We start from the raw sequence: 23,384 nt of genomic DNA on the forward strand, positions 1-23,384 counted from the left end.
GAAGATAACATAACGTTCTAGTTCCATGTGCTGGGTTGCTCTTGGAAACTAGGTAAAAGGCTGTTTATGTGATGGGAATCTGTATACAGCTTTCTGGATTCAAGTTTGGGTGGGCTGACCAGAGAAGAATGCTCTCAAGGCTTGTGAGGTGACCGTTGACAGAGCCCAGGAAAAGAGCAGACCATCCTCTTTCTTACTCTGGCTCCCACATGTCTCCTGCCAGTCTTCTTAGGGATTGCACTTTTGAGGCAATTCTGCAGCATCTCACTCACATACACGTAAATGTGAATAAGTAATCCACATCAGTTCTGATTCTTTGACACAATAATAAGTTTCAAAAACTTACCTGGGGGAAAAAACACAGATTACCAAAGCAATGCATGATTTTATCTAAAAAATTAATAGAGACAAACTCAAGGAGAAAATAAAAGTCCTTGTAATTCTAGAGTCAGAGTCTGGAGTCTAGAGTCAACCGGTGGAAACACTGATATATGCCCCAGTCTTTTTTTTCCTGCATACACAAAATTACATATTTGTGTTTTTCAAAATCGGGATCACATGGTCAATATGGTTCGGTAACTAGCTTTTTAAACAGTTAATGCTGAATCACATTAATGGGTACATATTTTTCCATTACATGAAATTGCCATAATTTATCTGTTGTTGGTTACTTGGGTTGTCCTGAATTTCAATAATATACTATCCTCAATAATATGCTGATGACCTTTCTTTTACATAAATACTGCACCCACATCCTTATTGGTGGCTAAGTGATCTTTGCTTCTCGCAAGCCAGGCCCTAGAGCAACTTCTTCTCTGGGATGGTCTGGGGGTTAAGGAGGAAGAGGGAGTTCCTGGGCATTGGCCTCGTGGTCTGGGGAGAAGCCTGGGCACTGGCTTCCCTCAGCAGAGCCCTTAGTGTGTTTTCATAGCTGGTGACCACACTGCTGTCTGCAGGGAGAGAGTGAGAGAAGTGCAGGCCAGGTAATTCAGGCATTTTTTAACTTGCATGTCTCTAAGCCAGGCCCAGCTGTCATTAAAGCAGCTGTTCATGGAATTACACTGAGCATCTTTGTTCCCAACTACACAGAGCAGTGTCTTGGCTAGACTCTGAGATGCCTAGGAACACATCTAATCATTAATAGGACATGCATTCTTTTAATCCTTGTGAGGCAAGAGAAAGAACTATTTGTTCACCCTTGAACAAACACCCAGGTCTCCCCCCAGCAAATAGAGTGTAAGTTCCAGAACAGCTGGCATATACCTGCTGTGTTTACCATTGTATCCTCAGTGTCTAGCACCTTGACTGGCACAGAACAATCGCTAAATATTTGATGAATAAAGGAAAAATATGAAGTGAAAATATCTCAATCCAATTGCCATTCAGGTCTTGGCCTTGCTTTCTTGTAAGAGGAAGATGGCCCATATAGGTTTGTTTCTTCAATCCTATTGGCTAACTTGGGGAACACTGATTTAAGAATCGGTATCTGACCCAGGTACTGGTGTATGGGGACTGCCGTTTTTTTTCTGTTTTGAAACTTGGTTGGCCTTATTTATCTACAGAATGTTTAGACCTTCAATTTGATACATTATTCCCCTAGCAAATGTACCCTGAAGAAAAGAACCATTTCCCAAGGGTTCTGCATGGAGTATAAGATCCTGTTACTTTTAGTGATAACAGACCATCTTGGAATCCTTCAGTGATGGATGCTGCTGTAGTAAAATATTTAGAAACATATAAAGCCTTAAAATATTAGACTATTGTGATGGATGATTAGATGTTTCTCTGATGTTTAGTTGCTGTGCTTCTCAAAACATTCTCAATGAAAAAAATGCAATTGTATTCATTCCAACACTTAGTGACATCCTGGGTGTCAGCTTTGTAGTAGATACTAGAACTAAAAAAAATTTAAAAAAGAAGTGATGTTTACAGATACACAGATAAATGCATGATTATCATACAGTGTGTCAAGTGATAAAGCTGGGTGTGGGCAGGGTGCTGTGGGAGCACAAAGGAGAGAGCAACTTGCTAATTCACTGCAGTGAAGTTGGGGAAAGTTTTGTGAAGGTGAGCCCAATTTTACGTGGGGTTTTAAGGAGGGATAGGAGTTTTTCAGGCAGAGAAAGGGGAAATAGGAGTTCAAAATAGTAACACCACTAATGCTCAGAAGGGCGTGGTGCATCTGGGCTGGGTGAGGCCTTCACAGTGGATGGAGCATAGAGTGTGTGCAGCGGTGATGAGTTTGTAGAGGTAGACTTCAGATGCTAAAGAGTTTGTACTTTGTTGTGTTGATAATGAAGGTTTTCATAAGGGACATTTATCCTCCAACCATTAGCATCATCAGGCCAAATTAAGACATCTGTTTCTGATAATGGTCCTTTTAGAAGACCAAGGAAGCTTGATTCTCTTTGCATTTGGGTTTTAGGCTTTGTTATTTCCTCTTTTAGTCTTGGTGGTGTAATAGTCATAGCTTCCCTTAATTTTTCAGTTTCACCTTTTGTTCATTTATTTCTTACCTGCTTTTATAAAACCAAGGTATTTTTAAAGCCTTCTTGTTTGTCTGTTTTGCAAGTATTTATTTGGAAGTCAAGGCTGGACCCAATGATTAGGCCACTTCTAACACGGGGCTGAGACTAATTATGGAACTTATTCCACAAAATGATCTCTTTAACATTATGGGTGGTCAGGATATGGACAAATGAAACCAAAATTTACATAGTTATTGTTAAGTGTCAATGGTAGTGTAGAGGGCAACTAATTTCCTCAAAGCCCTTAGAAAATTCCATTGCATTCTTAGAATATTTTCATCAAGTTAAGGCTAGGGTGAAGACATGCAGAAAAGGGAATATGAAATAGGAGACTTTGACTAGTATCATTGTAGTTACAAGCAGAATATTCTAAAAGTAACATGTAAAGGAACAATAATATGTACCATGTACAAATTAATATCAGATGATCTAGTTTCATTTTTAAAAACTCTTATCTATAGTTTATACTTTATGATATCTATAATTTATTTACATAAATAGACTTCAGCTTTACATTGAAATATACAAATGTGTGTTGGCTATGAACTTACTATTCTCAGAAGGATGAAAAGGTCAGTTATTAGTATCAGTGATTGTTTTCTCTTGATTCATTCTATTTGAGCACATTTGCCTTACTGTAAGTGATTGGTTTTGTAGTTCTGATGTCAATTTGAATTCAAAGGATTAGATGCTACTTCAGTGTCTCTGTTGTTGTTCATTTCTTTTTTGTCAATATTTTTCAAAATAACATCACTGTAGAAAGTGAGATGAATACCATGTAGCATAGCTAGTAAGTTTAAAAGCTATAGCACTTAGAAAATGTTCATATCAACTGATTTCCCTATTCTGTTTATTTTGTAGGTGACAATGGCCAACATTGGAATAAATGGAAACCAGTCTCTGGAGACATGCAAAACAATACTTTTTGCTCTCCGAATGGCAACGTGGAATCAAATCTTAGATCCCTGGGTGTACATTCTCCTACGGAAAGCTGTCCTTAAGAATCTCTACAAGCTTGCCAGACGCTGTTGTGGAGTGCATGTCATCAGCTTACATGTTTGGGAGCTTAGCTCTATTAAAAATTCCCTAAAGGTTGCTGCTATTTCTGAGTCACCAGTTGAAGAGAAAATAGATCAGCAAGTACCTAGTTTAATAGGACAGTAAGTCAGTGTAGGTCTAGGACAAAATTAAGGAATGTTTTGGCAATATTTCAGTTAATTGGTTAAATTAAACCCTAACTGGAAAATATAGACCTCAGCAGGTAGTTCGGGGGTACTTCTGTCAGATTTGGCTTTTGAAATTTGTTAAATTAACTGTATAATTACACATTTTCAATGATTTTTGTCAAGAGGAGGTAAACACATTAAAAATGCCATGGGAGTCCAGTTGAAAACAATTTTGGACTTATCTGTGTTATTCATGCTTTTGAAATTAGTGACTATTGAAACCTAAAGCATTTACTTGTCTTGTTTGCCAAAAGACATTTTAAAACTACCTGCAAGTGAAATGGCTTTTTGGGGGTCACTGCTCTGCATTTGTTCCTCATAGACAAGGCTCAACGAAATGAAACACCCTCATTGTTTGGTCTCGTCTGTTTTACACCACATTATTATCCTCAGTCAATATGTACATGTCATGTCACATGGGATTCACTGTGGCTTTTTTTTAATGACCTCTACATAGAGCAGGTGTGGCTGTCAGGTTGCCTGATCTCGTGAGCCTGTTTAGAATGAGCCTATTCTTGTCTTATTTGGCAAATATGACTGTTTGTATTTATTATTAGGAAAGTCAATTGCTGTTTGAAGGTTTATTTGGCAAATCATAGATTTGCAGTTTTCAAATGATCCCCTTTTCTTCTGAAAATTCTAGTGCACAGTAAATACATTTTAGATAAACAAAAGTTTTATCTCAGCGCATTTATAGACGATTTGTATCCTAACGCTTCCTAAGCAGCTTGGCCATGGATAGTGAGTCAAACAGAACTTAAACCCTGGGGATGGGTGCAGAGAACATTGGCAAAGTTGCTTTACCTTGAGCCGTCATTTCTGTCAGAGAACAAAAGGAACACAATCTTATAATATTCAAAGACTGTCTGCAGCTAGTGTGTTCTTGCTTTCCACTTACACGCACACACACAGACATCAGAAATTTCTGTTGAAAGTGGGTTCATTAAATCTGTGAGATGGCATCTTCTAAAGCCCGTGTTACCTGTATCAGGGAGGATTGGCAGTTAGGCATTTGGAAATCATTACAGTGGTTAACCAAGAGATCAAGGGGTAATATTCTCTCCCCCAATTTCTCAATAATACTTCAGAGTTTTTTCTTTGCTTCCTTGTATAATTCAACCCCAAGAATTGTAGTACTCATTCAAAATGTCCCAAGTCCATGCGAGCACAGGGTAGGTAGTTCTGCTTTATAATAGGGCAATTCATTCTGTGAGTTTTTTTGCCTTCATTAACTGGGATCTATTTTAAAATTAATCTTTGTTAGACTGATTTCACATTCTCCAGGAAATCTGTGCAGTTCAAGTAGTCCTATGTTCACAAAATTTGCTTTGAACTAACCCTAATTTACATAGAACATCATTGTTAACTTTTGTGAATTTTGACGAATTCTCATGAATACATTAAAAGGAATTAAACAAATGACCCCATTTAAAGGCAACCATCTTTCTAGTGAATTTAAAGAAGGGAAACAGACATAAACACAATGGCACATGATATTCTTAATTGAAGAGTAGTTAATGATTAATCGAACAAATTTAGATTATTCTCATATAGAAAGCACACACAGTAGAGGCTCCATAAATACTTGGAAAATTGAGTCACAGACAAGAATTTCTTGGTGCAAAATAGGCATGGCATTATAAAGGAATTTTTGCATTTTTAATTTAAAATGACAATTACATGTTGGCTATGTTGAGATACATATGTGAAAGCCATTGTAATTTGTGATTGCTGTTAAATTGCATAAATGTTCTCATGACATTGTTTCAAGAGCACTTTAAATCCGTAAGAACTTTCAGATGGTTTAGAGGGCGTATTTATTTCTCAGAACTACTTAAGAGAGTATTGGTGCCCTGTGTACTGAGACACAAGGACCCACAGCTCCCTCTTTCCTTCTAACACTGGGTGGGATGCTGCAGCGAACACATCCAGGTATTAGGATCCAGGAGAAGCATGGAAGAGAAGCTCTCATTCAGAGTCCGGGATTCTTTTCCTTGAAGCTTCTAATAAAATGACAGAATCATTGCTCTCATGCCATGATGACGCCCTGGCCATGTGTATCGGAAATATTGTGGCACGACCATGTGGGGGAATGCATGATCATGTACGTTTTGGGGAGTGACACGGGAGTTACTCTGTGCATGTCCCGGAAGGATTATCTATAGTATATGAGCATAGGTTTAGGACAACTAAGTTGGTTTTTTGATAGTGTTAAACCCAAAAAGTAGACACCAAAAATTGAAAAAAAAATGAGTAAAATAATATATGTTTACATTGTTTTGGCTTTTCATCCAAGAAAAATAAACTGAACACAACAATATACATATCTGATTTCAGAATATTATTTGCTATTATATATATATATAGTTTTTTCAGTGTAATTTGGCAATTCACTGTATAGTGAATTATAGAGTGAAACATCCACTAATAACTTTTATGTAAATGTTCAAAGTAGAAGTGTATTTGTTTAGGTTACTGGAAATAAATAGTACAAGTAGTGGTCAACAAGTTTACCAATTTTGAAGTTTTAAGCTCTCTTTTAAAGCTCATAATAAGATCATCAGAGTAACTGAATTTCCCTTCTCATGGGGTAAAATAGTATCTAAGCAACTTCACATACAATTAAATCATATTATTTCTGGGGAATTACATTATTCTGGGTAAATGACTTGAAAGTACCAGGATTTTTCTGATGTCAGTGAATTTAAAAATGAGATTAACAAAAATCCCAACAGCACATGACTATGAATACAAGACAGATAATGCTGACTCATAATTAGTTGTGGATGCATCCCCAAACGTCAGACTTTTTACTAGAGACTTAATAGAAATATGCTCTTTAAAATTTGTTTCTAAAGGCAGAAAGTTGCTTTTAATTATCTGTATTGCTGAAGTGGAAAATACCTAAAAGTTAACGTACATTCACACATTTATAGATACATCTGCTTTACGTAGCAAATATCTTGTTTGCTCATTTTCAGAGTTAAAAAGAAAACCTGCTATTCATTTTGTGTCTAATCTGAGTTTAGAACCCAAATAAGAGCATTTGCTAAATATATAGAAATAACTTTTTGTGAAATTTGTTGCTTGCTACACGTCTGTCACCATCATTACTCCAATTTAACAAACTCTCATGTCAGACTATAACGGATGGGAATGTACATTTTCTTACTGCTTCATTTGGGTGTTGGAATATTTTACTACCTGAAATAATGTTGGAATTCAACTTCTTACACATTTTAACAGTAGATGAAATGTGTTATGTGAATAAATGTATTTTGTGCTCTTTGTACTTTTTGGAGTGTGTGAGACTAAATAGTAATATGTATATTTTGTTGCTTGCATCAGTATGCAACTCATGTAATTTTAGTGCTTTGACTAGTTTAAAATGTCAAACAAAAGATTTTGTAATAAACTTGGACTAGTGTTTATCAAGAGTGGTTATTCTTGGGAGGTCACATAAGACTTGGAACTCTTGACCATCACTTGCAATTTTTATCTGCTACTGGTTTGGGAGAATTTCAACTTGTTTTCTGTTAAAATTTTCTGCCTGCTCTTCTACAGCAACTGCTTTCCTTCTTTTTCCTATGCTTCATCTTACCTAGGCAGGTTATAATTTTGATTGGAATTTGATCATTTCCAAAACATAGTGGCCTAGTGTTGGCCAGGATCACCAAGATATGTCTTTGATAACAAACAAGCCCCCAAATCTCAATGCCATAAAGCCACAAAGGTTTATATCTTACCTATGGTCCTGTCCACTCAGAAGGGGAGCTTTGCCCACTGTAATCACTCAGAGACTGCAGGTGACAGTGCAGCTGCCATCATATGTTGCTGTGTGCCATGATACAGGGAACAAAGGCATGGTGAATCCTGCACTGGCTCTTAGAGTGGCCACCCAGGGGTGATACACCCTCCTCCTGCTGACATATCTCTAGCTGAAGCGAATGATATGGCCCCAACTCCAAGGAGGATAGGCAAATACAGTACTATGATGTGCCCAGGAGGAGAACTGAAAATGATTAATGGACAGCACTAATGATTTCCAAATTAGTATAATATTTTTCATTCTTGTCTTCCTAATATAATTCAAACTGGAATCATTTAAAATTTTTTTTTAAATTTTGGAACATCATGGCATGAAAGCATTTAGGACTTACTCCTCTAAATGTCTTGTAATCTATAAAGATAAGGCAGAATGAGTGCCAGAAATACTGTTGGCAATTAACAGAAATTCATATGGTGAAAAACCACTGTAGGATAAAAAGTAAAAAACTGGCTCTTAAAAAGGCAGGAAGTGAGACACTTCTGTACACTATCCAAGCATTGCCTAGTTGCAGCATTGTCTCTAATGGTTGCTTTTCTAATAAATGAGGACGTTTGAGATATATTTTTGCCTTTGCACATTTAGTTACCATTTGATAGAATCTGTTTACCTTGATATACCTTGCATATGAATTCTATACGACTATCAGAAAACCTAAAGTAGTATATAATAGCAGTGGAGCAAGAGTGAACTACATTTCTTTTTCTTCAAGGGAGAACAGTCCCTCCCTTTTGGACCTAAACATGATAGTATTTGAAAGAAATCAGAAACTTGGATAAAATTTAATCTTAGTCATCTCGAGGTGTAAGTTCATATATACCAAGTATTTTCTTCAAGGCTGCTATAGAGAGTTATTGCAAAGAATTTGTGGCAGAGCTGTCTAACTGCCTTGAAAGTGATATGCAATTATGTGAAAGTAGTTTAAAGGGTTTTTTAAAATTAAGGTATCATTGATATACACTCTTATGAAGGTTTCACAAGAAAAACAATGTGGTTACTACATTCACCCTTATTATCGAGTCCCCCCCATACCCCATTGCAGTCACTGTCCATCAGTGTATTAAGATGCCACAGAGTCCCTATTTGTCTTCTCTGAGCTACACTGTCTTCCCCATGACCCCACACATACCATGTTCACCAATCATGATACCCCACAATCCCCTGCTCTCTCCCTCCCCTCCTGCCTTCCCCCACCCCTCCCCTTTGGTAACCACTAGTCCCTTCTTGGAGTCTGTGAGTCTGCTGCTATTCTGTTCCTTCAGTTTTGCTTCGTTGTTATACTCCACAAATGAGGGAAATCATTTGGTATTTGTCTTTCTCTGCCTGACTTATTTCACTGAGCATAATACCCTCTAGCTCCATCCATGTTATTGCAAATGGTAGGATTTGTTTCTCTCTTAAGGCTGAATAATAATATTCCATTGTGTATATGTACATCTTCTTTATCCATTCATCCACTGATGGACACTTAGGTTGCTTCCATATTTTGGCTATTGTAAATAGTGCTGCAATAAACATAGGGTGCATCTGTCTTTCTGAATCTGAGAAGTTGTTTTCTTTGGGTAAATTCCTAGGAGTGGAATTTCTGGGTCAAATGGTATTTCTATTTTTAGTTTTTTGAGGAACCTCCATATTGCTTTCCAATTTGAATGATTTTATGCTATCAACAATCTCCTATTTGCTAAAGTATATTTTTACTAAATCTGTTTTATGAAAGAATGAAGGAAATACCTGCCATTTTACATATGTCTTATTCATAGTAGAGGCAGGATTGTTGAAATCTAAAGGAATTTTGGATTTAAAGTGCACTTCACATTTCCACTTAAAAAGGATATAAACTCTGTCTTAGAGTTTTGAATTTCATATCAGTTGAATTATTTTCAGTGTCTGATTGGTAAGACCTCAGATTAACCAAATGCACTCTGCTGTTGTAATGCTAGCTTTGCCATGTTAAATATGGCAACCCTATACTAATAGACACCTACATAGTTCCAGTTTTAAAAAAATGAGATTATACAAGACATGCTGTTGTGTTCTAAAACTTTTTTTCCAATGGTCCATGTCAGTACATACAGAATGTTCTTTTTAATATCTACATAGTCTTACATAATATAAATATACCATAACTTAACTATTTTCCTACTGAAGGACAGTTGTTTTACTTTCCAGTTCTTTCAATAATGTTTTTCTCTGTGTTTGTGGAATTGCTGGTGTAAGGCATGCTCTTTTTCAATGTTGTTATGTACTGCTAAATTGCAATGGGTCCACCCCTTCTTTTCTAAGAGTAAGTGCCGTATTCCTGACATTACCTACTATGTATTTCAGCAATTGTTTTATTCTCATCAATGTGACTGGCAAAAAATAAATAATAAATTAAGTCATATTTTGTTATGTTATTTGTATTTCCCATTGTTAGTGAAGCTGAGCTTCTTTTCACACTTTATTAGTCAGTTGTGCTTCTTCTGAAAAGTTCCTGTTTCTGACCTTCCTATTTTTAATATGTTAACTTTGTTTTATTGACTCGGAAGACTGTGTATATTAAGGATACTGTCTTAGTTAGCCTGGGCCGCTATAACAAAGTCCCAGAGGCTGGGTGCTTAAGCAACAGAAATTTATTTCTCACAGTTGTGGAGGCTAAGTCCAAGATCCAGGTGCCAGCCACTCAGGTACCTGGTGGGCGCTCTCTATCCAGCCATCTTCTTGTGTAGCCTCATACGGGGAGGAGAGAGAGAGCTCTCTGGTCTTTTGTTTTTTTCTTTTTAAAAATGTTATTTATTGAATGACTGAACTATTTTTTAAAACCTGTACATATAAAATTCCCTTTACCAAATGAAAAATGACTATTCCTACATCCCCACAACAATTTGTGCCCATGTAGACATGGCCTCAGAACTCCCGACCCCTTGATATGCTCAGAACAACCAGCTGATTCCTGGGGGCAAAAATCAGTCAAAAGGTGCTGTTTGCTTTGTTCTGCATGGTGCTGAACTACCAGGTTGACGGCACCTAACAGTGTGCTCTCAGTGGTAGCTGTAACCAAGGGTTTCTCTCCCTCAAAAAGGCTCTTTTGGAACAAGCAGTTCAATGCCATTGTCATTATGGGTTTGTTCTGGTCTCTTTTCATAAGGGCACAAATCTCATCCTAAAGTCCCCCCCAACACATGGCTTCATCTAAATCTATTCCTCCCCAAAGGCCTTATCCCCAAATACCACTGAACTGGGGAAGAATGTTTAAATGTACCAATTTTGGGGGGATATAATTCAGTCCATAGCAGATATTAATGCTTTATTTTTTGTATGTGTCACAAATAATATTCTCCCAAGCTGTCATTTTCTTCTGCACTGAAGACGTCTTTCACCATACTAAGTTTTACATTTATACTGAGGCAGAACTAATCTTTATGGAATCTTCTATTTCTTGTCTAGACTTCCCTCAGATTATAAGTATATCCTCTAATGTCATTTCCTACAATTATAGTTTTTTATATTTAAATTTTGCAGTTTTCATGGAATTTATTTTTTTGTGTCATGTGATATAGGATCTAACTTTTTTTTTTAACACCAAATATATAATCAATAGTTCCAATGATAGCAGTTTCAAAAAAAAGATTTTTGTTATTCTTAAAGTGTTATCTTGAATAGATTTCCATTAGGCTTTTTAAAATACTGGATTTAACTCATCTGGCCTCTATTATTAACTCATGATGGGAAACACTAGTCTGGACCACATAATAATGAAAGTACTACTAGCTTCAGTGTTCAACACTGACCCTAAGACCTGTCACCAGTAGGACATGACCTTTGAATTGTTTTTCTAGTAAAGAATATAATTTGATGTAATGTAATGCCTTTTTTCCTTTCTGCTAGACAATAGTTTCCAGATGGCTGGGTGGGTAATTAAGAGTGTGGTAGGGCTGCCATAACAAAGTGCCACAGATGGGGTGGCTTACATTTATTACCTCCCAATTCTGGATGCTGGGAGTATGAAATTAAGGTGTCTGCAGGGCTAATTTCTTCCGAGGTCTGTCTCCTTGTCCTGTACGTGGCTGTCCTTTCCCTTTGTCTTCAGTTTTTTCACCAGTATCTAGTCTCTTCTTTATAAGGACACCAGTCGTAGTGAATTAGGGGCTGCCCTGGTCTGCCCTCATTTAACCTTCATTACCTCTTTAACAAGTCTATTTCTAAACTCAGTCATGTTTTGGGGGTTAGGAACTCAACATATATGAAGTTTGGAGGAATGCACTTCATCCCATAGCAAGAGTATAGCCCACAGTATTGAGATAAGTGACAGTAACTGCCCATGGTGTTGAGGTAAAGTGACAGTAACTGGCCCACACAGAGCTGCCTCAGGTTTATTACCCAGTGGTTCTCACATGTTAGCATGCATCTCTTTTATATGAGATGGCAGATTGCTGCACCTCACCCAGGTGACTGTTTCAGTAGGTCTTGGGTAAGGCCAGAAATTTATATTTCTAACAGTATCCCAGGGGAAGGTCCTAGGCAATGCTGACTTGAGAAACACACTTTGAGAAACACTGGCCTAAACAACTATGCTAACCAGCCACAGGTGCATGATATGAAACAGGCAGTGAACCACGAAGTTTTTTGACAACGCAGAATGGTACCAGTATTTTAGTACTAGCAGTTTAATTCCTTTCTTAAATACTTTTTTTTGTCCTCACCTCAGACAACCTGGATCTTAAAAATGTGACAGCTATGGGCTAGAAAAACATGGGATGATATGGATGGACAGTAAAAATCATGTACAAAAAGACAGCAGATTATGGTTTAGCTGGTCACATATCTCTTACTGGTGTCAAAGGATTTTTGTTGTCACAGAGATAGGCAAAATTTCCATAGTAGTCAGGAAATATCGCTTACATTTTATAACTAAACAAAAGCTGTTATTCTTTAAAGAAGTAAGAGGCTATTTGGATTAATTTTACATTTTCCTCCCTCCACTTTCAGCGTTTACAATCTTCTTTGATCCTTGCATTTTCTGCTTTTTTTTTTGAGTCCAATTGGTCTTAAAATTATTTCCTACTCTAGTAAAATAAATCTTGAGTCAGTTGTTGGCTTTCCAAGGTATACTAAAACTTTTTCCAGTTCCCCCAAAAATATAACACTAATATTTTTGGGATAAGTAAATTATTACAATGGATCCAAAGCAATTAGGATATTGGTAGAGAACAAATGGATCAAAAGCAAATACAAATACCTAAACTCAAAATCTCATTCTAAAGGCATTAAAAACACAGGGTCTTTTATGTAAGTCCAAATAAGTGGTATTTCTAAGGTAAGGAAAAGAAAAGCTATAGAAGCAAAAGCCCAGGTTGTGCTTTTCAAGACACAGTTCTGTGCAGGAAAGTTCTCCCTCTTAAGAAAAATAGATCATTGGTGAATGGGAGACTTACAAAGGATAGCAAACATAAACACAGATAAAAATTTAGTAGTCACTTATTTGAACATATCATTCTGAAATCATAGTGCCAAATATACTATTTTGTAAAACTTGAACTATCAGAAGAGTTGAAAACACCAACAGTATATAGTTTCCTGAAGATTATGACATTTGTCATCACTTCATGATTTTGGTTTTATAAGATTAGTGATTTCCTCAGAGTAATGCTAAAAAGAAAATGCAAAACAGAAAGCTCAAAAATGATCTGAGAATTAAAGAAGCTAAAATTAGAAATACTACATAGCTATTTGCTTTCCAAATTGTGGTTAGGCAGCTGTTAAAATTGCCCTTCAGTGATGATTCTACTGATGGCTTAGGAAATAATGGCATTTCCCATAAGGTAGAATTTTCCAGAAGATCTAGCTATGGCTCCTGTGGATCTTACCCTCTTTCTGATTTGTGGAACATACCTCCCAGCTCTTACTAATTGCATAAGTCAGAATTTTGTGATGATCGGGAAGAGTTTTCCAAGAAGAACCCCATGTGCCAAGGCCTTGAGGGGAAAAGGAGCCTGGATTTGTGTGGTGGCTGTGGATTTTTTGTTTAATAAAGAGTTTTAAACTGTTTTCTGACTACTGTGTTTCCTAAACATGTTAGCTTTATCCTCCATGCCTGTAAAGATAGGTTGTTGGTTCTCTGCTGATAAGCCCATTACAACTTATGACCAGCCAAAATATAAATTTATTTTGGACCAGCTTGCCTTTACATGTCAAGAACCTATTGTGGATTGTGATTCAATTCAGACCTTTTATCCTATGGGCTGGCATTGCTATCATTCACGTGGTTTTGTGTTTAGGACATTTCCACATTCCTGGTTTGTAGGAAGTAAGCTTGAGGGTGGGGAGAAATAATATTTTTAATATCTCTAGACTCAGAAGAAAAATCTCTGAAGATTTCGTGAATGGAAGATGATCCACCATCACATTACAATATTGCTCTTGAAAATAATTAAACTCTCATAAGCATTACTAGTAATTCTTTACAAGATTATAACCACTCCCTTAAATTCAAGAACTCAATTGTAATTCTGAATAAATTTTGCAAGTAGGCAAGTGTCATTATTAAATTAGTAACTATCGATACCATTTGAGAAAAGGCCTGTGGTTTGAGCCCCACTTGCCAAATGACACATTTCTTTATAGATGCAAGTCATTCTTTGCTATGATGATTAAGAGTGTTGGTACATGGCTGTTAAGTCCCAACATGTAAGCTTCTTAAATTTGCTCTTCATCGTCATTGCCGATGCAGGCCTGGTATCATGTGTTACCGAATGTGTAGCTGCCTACTTATTTCTTTTTCACCACTTTGTTCCCCAAAGGGTCACCATTTTGACGCCTTACATTGAATTTGGAATTTCCTTCCTAAAAAAAATATAATTTCCCAAAGAATTTTATCTACCTGCTTTCAAATTATTTCTGTTTATCATTGCCTTCAAAATCAGATCCAAACTACTTATCATGACAAACAGAGCTCTTCATTATCTAGTCCATGCTGGATGCTTTTTGGAGAGTCTGAGCAGCCTTCTGTCCTCTCTTCTCTGAAATTTCTGGAAGTCTATTATTATCAGGAGTGTTTACCAATAACTATGCTTATACCTTGAGACTAAATGATTTGACCATGAGTAGACCTCTTTACTAAGGTGTGAAAATTAGATTGTCTTGACTGGAATTTTAGACTCACAATCTTATCAGTTATCTAATTTGATCCTTACTGTGGTATTATTATTCCATTATATTATTGTTATTTTAAGTAGACTCTGTAGCCTAGAGTGGTTCTTAAAAGCACAGAGAGAAGTTTAAAACACCATGTTTTTTAGTATACCCTATGCCAGTCATTGTATGCACATTTCTTAATTTTCAAGAAACTCCATAAGACATGCATTATTACACTCTTTCACAATGAAACTGAAGTAAAGAAAAAGTACTTTGTAGATTTCTAAAAGGCTTTATGCATTCATCACATCCTAATCTTACCATTAAAATGTTAATGTTGTAGATAATTATGTTTTGAAAACACCAAAAAAACTGGAGAATTGCACTGATAAAGTGCAGGTTAACACAAGAGAAAATCTAAGCTAGACAATCTCTCCAGTGGGATCTAAATTTAATTTTTGTCATGGGAATGTTAAATAACTCTATTCGATGAATCACCAAAGTGGCATACAAATGTGATGCTAGAAGTTTGCAAATTCCTAGTTTTTAAAGTTATTTATACCACATTCTTCCACTGGTATATGTGAAGGTTACCTTAAAGAAAATTGCAAAGAACGGATTAGGTTTTCTTGTTGACTCTTTTTTCCATGTGGATTGTATTTTCCCCCACACAGAGTTTCTCTCTTTTGCAGGGTCTCAAGTTTATTTCCTCTAAAGCCTACTTGCCTGTAATCCAGTTTTTTGGGAGAGAGACAAGTTGATCTCCAATACTTTCTTGAAGTTAACAATTTTTGAAACGTGTTTCATTTATTCAATAAATATTTGTTGAACATCTAGTTTGTTCCAGGCATTATATTCCAAATCCTAAAGGTAGAGCAGTCAATGTACAAAATTACTTTAATGGATTTTACAACTCCATGCAGAGACCACAATAAAGAAAGAGGAATGTTTGAAGTTTCTTCTCTACTTTTATTATTCTTTTGTTCTGTATCAGATCATTTTGATCAGCAAACAAGTTATGGATTGATAATTCCTACCTTAAAAAATAACAACAAAATTTCCACTTCCATTAGTATCATGCAAAAGACATGTTGATTAGTTGATTCTTGAGACAGATGGAGCAGAAGATGATAAAGTTAGAGACATATTTTCAAAAGAGAGGTATCATGGCCAAGACTTGAATTTTGATGGAAAACAATGGTGAGTATTGTTTTTAAGAGGGAGAGTTTTTAAATTTTGTTTTGCTTTATTTTGTTTTTCCTAAATGAGAGGTAAGGATCTCTTCGTGATAAGAGGGAGTGACCATATTTTAATGAAAAATTCCAAAATGTCTAAATGTTAGAAATGAGTCTCATAGTTAATTACTAGGTTAAAAAGCACTTCAATTATTTCTCAAGGCACATACCATGTTTGGTTTGTTTGTTTCTCTTCATGATAGTCTTTAAAAAGTTTTTGGCAGCAAAAGTACAGCAACATTTATTCAGAGCATCTATTACAAACAGTGCAAACTACTGGACAGAATAATAATCACAAATGCTATTCATAATGGCTTGACCAGGACCTACTGAGTAACTAACGACTGAGCCAGGAAAGGGATCAGGACACAGATGAGACTTGAGCTCATCCTCTCAACCTCTCATCAGCTAAGAATGGGCATGAGGATTTTTTAGTGCTTTTATGATCTTTGTTATATTTACAATTTTATGACAATCAGAAGGGTGAGTTATGTTCTTAAACTTCCTTCATGTATTGATGCTATGCACTGAGTATATCTTAACAATTTGATTTTTCTTCATTCCAGTTTAGTTTACTCAGCTATAGCAGTGACCTACCTTTTAATTTGATGACCATCTACAAACCTGAGATTTTAGTAGATATTTATCCCTAAATGATTCTGCATTATTCCTAACTAAAGAGAAACTATTTCCAGAGAAACTGTAAAAGAAAATAATTTGGATTTTCAATATCATTAAGTAATATCTATAGCATGATATCTATGTATCTTATATCTATGGGCAATCATGATAATAAGAAATTGATACAAGGTCTAGCTGCTAAAAGAAATTTGGGTGATTCTCTGATGAAGCAAGCGAAATGGAGAACTGAAAGTTTCTTGATCATTCAGGCCAATGTAACCATAAGTCAGCTGAAACTGACTTGCTGAGGAAGAAGGAAAATCATTTAGGTAGTTTCCTCTCAAATTCTCTATAATTTATTCCTACAGCATAATCTAAGTAGAGTGCTTTCATTCCTGGATAAGTTAAGGAAGGCCAAGTCTAGGAAAAATTGGTAACCAACTACCTAGTGTATTGGGTCACGGAGTCAACCTGGGAGAAATCTATCACCTCTATTATCATGTATCCATTAAAATGATAATTCAGCTGGAGATATGGATAACCAGGTTTATGTAAATTTATATTAACAGAAAAAGAGGCAGAAAAATCCCAGACCATTTAGCTAAAAGATACAACTGGGAGTTTCTATAACAAATTATAGTGGATTATTAAGAGGCTATCTGGTTTCATCAAACAAAATAAAGACTTAATGTGAACAATTTAAATGTCTGATTGGAAGTGAACCTTATGATTTTTTAAATTTAATTAAATAAAACTTAGATATGAGGGAAGGCACAAAGACTGAAAATTGCTGTCTGGTGTATAAATATAAACAAAATAAAAGGTAATGGTGCTTTATTGAATTAGAGAAATGAACGGCAAAGTTGCAGATATGTGCTTATGACATTTAATCAGCTTTAGTATCATCACTAATTTCCTTAAGAAGAGAAAAATCATATGAATTAAATTTATGAATAATAGTACATTGGACAGTCTCTATTTCAATAGTGCCAGAAAAATCCTACAGAATAAGAGGCCTATGGAGTATAACAGGGCATATATTTATAAATGGGAAATTGGAGAAAGAGGAAACAAACTATTCATATTTTCAGATGACATGAATACCTACATAGAAAATCCCAAAGAATCTACCAAAAAATTCTTAGAAGAAGTAAGTGAGTTTAGTAGGATCATAGGATATACAGTCTATACACAAAAGTCAATCATATTTCTATAAGGCAGCAAAACAACTGTATTTTGAAATAATAAAAGAGTATACCACTTACAGCAGTACCAACAAAAATGAAACCTGTAGGTAGAAACTAACAAAATATGAACAGGATCTGTATGCTGGAAACTATAAACATTAATGAAAGAAACTTAAAAAAATTAATTTATTTAATCCATTAAGTTAATGGAGAAATATCCTGTGTCCATGGATTGGAAGACTTAAGATTATTAAAATGCCAATTCTTTCCAATCTGATCTATAGATTTAAGGTAATCCTCATCAACATCCTAGCCAGCTATTTTATAGAAATGCACGAACTGGTTCTCAAATTACATGGAAAGGCAATGGAATTGGAAGAGACCAGACAAGTCTGAAGAACAAGATCAAAGCTGAAGGACTGTGAAGCTCTGGCATGAAGACAGTGTGGGTGGTGAGAGGACAGACATGAAGACAGGGCTGCCTTCATGGGTGTGTGATCTGTGCAGTCAGACAGGCCCCTGATTTCAGAAGCACCCCGCACTTGGTTTATGCTCTGCTGTCACAGTCTTGAAAGTCAATAAATATCAAACATGGGAACAAACAATATAAAATCTAATTTAAATCACTTAGCTCCTTTTTATTGATGTTCCGGAAAAAAACCCACACAATTTAAAATACTATTTTCAGTACTTTTCTATGTATTAAAGGATATAACAGGAGAAGAAACAAAGGAATCAGAAGGTGGTACCTGGGGTTCAATTTTATTTTCATGTAAAGGTCTTATGCATTTTTCATTTTGGAAAAAAACCTAGTAGGCAAAAATGTTGCAGTCCCTGCTAATGGATGGTACAGTTTTTAGTAGTTTGCAAACTTTAGTTTTCACTTCAAGAATTTTGCTATATTTGTTTTCCACTGCTTTTACTTACTGTATTTGAAACAATATTTATGCTTCCTGTTGAAAAACCAACATGAGCTTTTTATATTTTAAGATCCCACTTAGGAAGTAATGGTAGCAATTTCCCAGGCCTTTTCACAGTCATTTGAAGATATAGATCATAACATCACAGCAGGATAGCAGAAGCTTTGGAAAGAGACCATGGCAGAAATGGTGCTCTATGTTCATTAAATTTATTTAATTTCATACTGGCCATGGAAGAAGACTGAATTTTTCAGCCATTTGCAGTTAGGAGTGTAAACTGATTCCTGACCAGTGGACTGTACACTGAAATTATGTACCCTTTCAGGCTGTTTCCTAAAACTTCTTACAGGGTCCTATATGTCTTTCTTCCTCAAGCACTTGGCTTTCCTCAAGGGGGATGTCTTTACCATCTGCTGAAGAGGGCGTGGCCGTTGTCAGCTTGGGTGCCTGACTGACTGTGCAGAGGAGGGCTGACCTCCCTCAATGCCCTGCCACATTGTGCTGGACTGTTTCATGAGCAAAGAATAAACTTCTCTTGATTTTACTATTGAGATTTGGGGGGAGGTTTTAGTAGCAGTTATTTACCAGAATCGAGATTCAAGTTAACTGAAGCATTTTATGAACAAGTTGCCAGCAAATGAAGCAATTTCAATTCATTAGCAAAGGAAGAGATCACTTCAAGTTTATAAAGCATTTAGATGATTTTGTGAGTTGTTTTAATCTAAAATTGAAGAACAGAAAGTTTTCTGTAAATTGGGTTCTAATAAAAAAGAATAACATTGCAGTGCAGATTCCCAAGAAATATGAGCAGTGTGTACTACTATTATGTATATTTCAGAGATGAGGAAACTGAGGCATGGAGAGCCTTGTACAAGTTTAGACCACTGTTACGGAGGGAGTGTGGCTTCATGTTGTATTGGTTGGTACGAGAAGGCACTGTTCAGCAGTTGGGGAAATCACAGAGCAATTGGCAAATCAACAATTGTACTCTTGTGGCTGTTAAAACCCCCAGGTAGCCTTTGTAAAAAGTGCAAATGATAACTCAAATCCAGTGATACATCATTTTGTGCAAATCATTCTAGCTTCAAATTGCTTTTCAATGATTCATTATGCATTGAAAAACTGTGGCATAAATAAAGTTTGTGTTTCAACACTTATGGAAACTTTCCTCTAGATGCATCTAGAGAAACTGAATTTTCTTTTTCTGCAAATTGCTTTAGTGCTGCTAGTTCAGCATGGTTCTCTACCCTTAGTGCACATTCAACACAAATAGGCACTTTAGAACTGTCATACCAAGATTGATTAGCAAAACTTGGCAAGTAATTCAAATGCAACACAGGGACCCAGAGATATGTCAATCATAAACATTTTTAAAGTTCATATTATTAAAATCTTGAATGAGGATTTCCCTCTGTCTACTTTGGGTACAAATAACTAATTTAATCTAATTTGTATACAAAAAACCCTTGTAACAGAGTATTCTGCCTACTTTCTTGTATTCATCAAATATTTATTGTGCACCCATTCTTTGTAGGCGTGATTTGAGGTACTTGGCATATACTGCTAGAAAAACAAAGAGTCTAGCTTTCATGAAGCAACTTGTGAATGTTTTTCTCAGGGAACAGTCCGTTATAATGACAGTGGGAAAAGTTTGAGCACATTGGATTTTCATTAAGAACAAGTATGCGGTTTATGCATGTAATGGTAAGTCTTAGGGAACACTGCTCGTGTGCTCCGTTTCAGCTCCCACCAGCCGCACTCCCGGTAACCATCATGTTGCCTTTGGGAGGACAAATCACCTCTGAGGAACAAATGATATTTTCCCCTGAGAAGTATCTAAGGTCTGTGCCTTTGCTGGAAGTAATCAAAATCTACTCTTCAGAAGACTGAAGCAATGGAGGGGTTTGTGAATCAACCTTGTATGTGTGGTTAAAATGAGTTCTCTTCAGGAGATTGTTCTTTCACCAAGATCTATCATTAGATCTTTTGGTTTTAAAGATATGGACTGTATCAGAGGCCATCTTTTATCCAGGACGGATAATTGGAGTAAGCTTGTATTTTTTTCAGATGGGAAAATTAAGTAGTCTTCCTGACTGCCCAGGGTCTCAAAATAGAGAGCAGCTATGGATTATTCAAGGGCCAACTACCTGAGCCAGTTGATTTCTGTGACTTTGCGACATCAGAAATCTCAAAAAACAGTGTATGTTTAAAGGCACTGGACACGGAGACTGAAACCTGGGACCAACATAACATCAAGGATGTTACGTCATGTAGTGGTCCTTCTTCCAAGGACTGTGCCTGCCCGTGGCAGAGTTGAGTCAAAGGGATACTGCTGCTCTGTGTGTAAACCTGCAACAGGGGCAGGAGCAATGGGAATAAATAATGGCTGAATAATGACACATACCAGGAGAAGAGTCAAGGGGAGTTTCATGTTTGGATTATATATACCGCTTGAGTTCTTTGAAAATCCAGAGATCAGGGGAGGGAAGGGTATGCAAGGTATAATGCAAAAAGCTATGACTGAGTACCCATTGATCTATAATGGGAATTGAACTGGTTTTAAATTATTTTGGAAAAGTATTTTAAAACCAGCATGACTACTAGGAATCCCAATAATTCTGAATCATGTAAGCCAGTTAACATTCTAAGAACAGGGAAAGACATTGGCATTCGTCAAATTACATCTATGTGCTGGGTACTGCACTGAACAATTTTGTCTACATAAACTTTTAACAAATTGGTGATTCCTGAGTGTTACCACCTAATTTATTTTATATTTTCCCTCACTTACTTTAAATTCTGAACCAGGACATATGTACTGATCCAGAGAACCAACCATTCATCTATGTGTCTGTCTATATATACATGTGTATGCCTAGGTAGATATTTGTGTGTACATATCATGAATAGTGTATCACAGTATATTGGCAACTTCCTATTTGCTCAATTTTAAACTCCCCTAATACAAACCTTCTATAACATGGTAATAGAAACAGAAATATGTGAAAATATTCTTTTAATTAGGTAGAGATTTTCCTTCCATAATCTCATCTTAATTCCACAGCAGTCCTGAGAGTTGTGATCTCCTGATAAGCTAAGAAGTAATTTAGGTGAATTTGAACCCTATCTTGTGTGGTTCCAAGGTCATTACTGACAGATAAAGATTTGTTGGAGAAGTAGCCTTAAATCATCCTTTTTAAAAGAGTTACTATACCCACTAATAAGACCCTCCTGAGGCGGCCTCAGCTCATCATGTTGAGTGCACTTGCCTTTCTTCTGTCCCTTAAACAAGCCAGGCTTTCTCAGATCTGTAAGCAATGGCTGGCTCAGTTTTCTTACCCAGATCTCCAGTTAAACGCTCTGGGCTCAGAATGGCCTTCCTTGATCACTCTGAAATACTATTCCCAATGCACTGTCATGCCTGTGCTGCAATCAGATATCCTGTTTATTATTATCATGCAACTTATTACCCCGATCTTCTTGTTTATTACTCTGCCACTTCTTTGTTCATTCTGCACTCTAAAAGTTAGGTCCCATTAGAACAGGAAACTTGCCTGTTCTTTTGTATCCCTGGCATCCAGAACCGCACCTGGCCCTTAGAGGCAGTGTATGAGTATTTGTTGAATGAGTGAATCCAAGTTATGTTTGACAGAAACAGGCCTGAGAGCCACTGAAAAGCTGTATTTTGCTTCAAAATGATTTACTTATAGAGTTGGTATTTAAACAAAAGGATGTCAGACAATTATCATCCAATTGATTTTTCTAGAAGTTATTTTGATATTTTTGCCAGAATCTAACCTAAAACATAATTGATTCTCACCTTTTGTCTATAATTTTCATATAGGTATATGTATACTCACATATTCTAATATATTCTGTTAGAGGAATGCAAACACACACATAGGACAGTGAATTAAGCTGGAAGGCATCAACAGTAGAGGTAGCCTGTGGTTAATATGTCATTACCTTGAATTGATTCTGTCAGGAAGTGATTATTGAACAACAGGTAGCATTTTTGTATCATACAGAGAAATGGCAGCAAAAGGAGAGATTTAGATTTCACCACATGGCCTCAGTCCTAGGTAATTACAGCTTTATTACAAATGCTCTTCTATAAAGCCCTAAACATCTGTGCATAAGCTCCATTCATGATGCAGAAGCTGAGCAGTTTAATGGGCAGCAAGCATTTATTGCACTGGCTTCTCTGAGCCAGACTTCTTATCTGCAAAGTGGAGAGACTTATTCTTGCCATATGGTTCTTTTGTGAAACTAAAACAAAACGACAACATCTGTAGTATGAATGTGTCTAAAATACTATAGGTGCTTAGTAAATGTTCATGTATTCATTAATCCATTAAAAAAGATTGTGTTTGGTATAATTCTAAAGTTAATATAAGCAGCTTAAAAACTCCATTTTGTAGTATTCAACAACCTTACTGATTCTAATTGTTCAACTATTCTATGTTGGGTAACCTATCTTAAATAGTCAGTGTATGTGTACATGAATGTTTATGCACATATATAAGCTGGGAATGAGTGAGGAGCATGGTAAGGTGCAAAGTGAGAGAAATAAATAAAATGGGCTATGGTAAGTTAAAATACATGGGAAAGATTTTCAGTTTTGTATGTTAGCAGTACTGGATGAATATGTGGGTTTAATATAAACCAGAAGTCATACAGCATCTTGTTCTACTAAGTGACATTCTTAACGTTTGTAAATCTGTGTTA

At 36.2% G+C, this 23,384-nt stretch overlaps 1 protein-coding gene across 1 annotated transcript in view; it reads left to right on the top strand.

Moving 5' to 3' along the window:
* The window catches only part of PTGFR (prostaglandin F receptor), a 56,188-nt gene extending 49,003 nt beyond the window's left edge, over positions 1–7,185 (top strand). The window contains exon 3 of the mRNA XM_036890287.2: positions 3,390–7,185. Coding sequence (XP_036746182.1) covers positions 3,390–3,692 — 303 coding nt within the window. The 3' untranslated portion in view covers positions 3,693–7,185. The remainder of the gene's footprint in view (positions 1–3,389) is intronic.
* Positions 7,186–23,384: the final 16,199 nt, after the last annotated feature.

Source organism: Manis pentadactyla, chromosome 4 (genome assembly GCF_030020395.1).
Source record: "Manis pentadactyla isolate mManPen7 chromosome 4, mManPen7.hap1, whole genome shotgun sequence".
In the NCBI taxonomy this organism is placed as follows: domain Eukaryota; kingdom Metazoa; phylum Chordata; class Mammalia; order Pholidota; family Manidae; genus Manis; species Manis pentadactyla.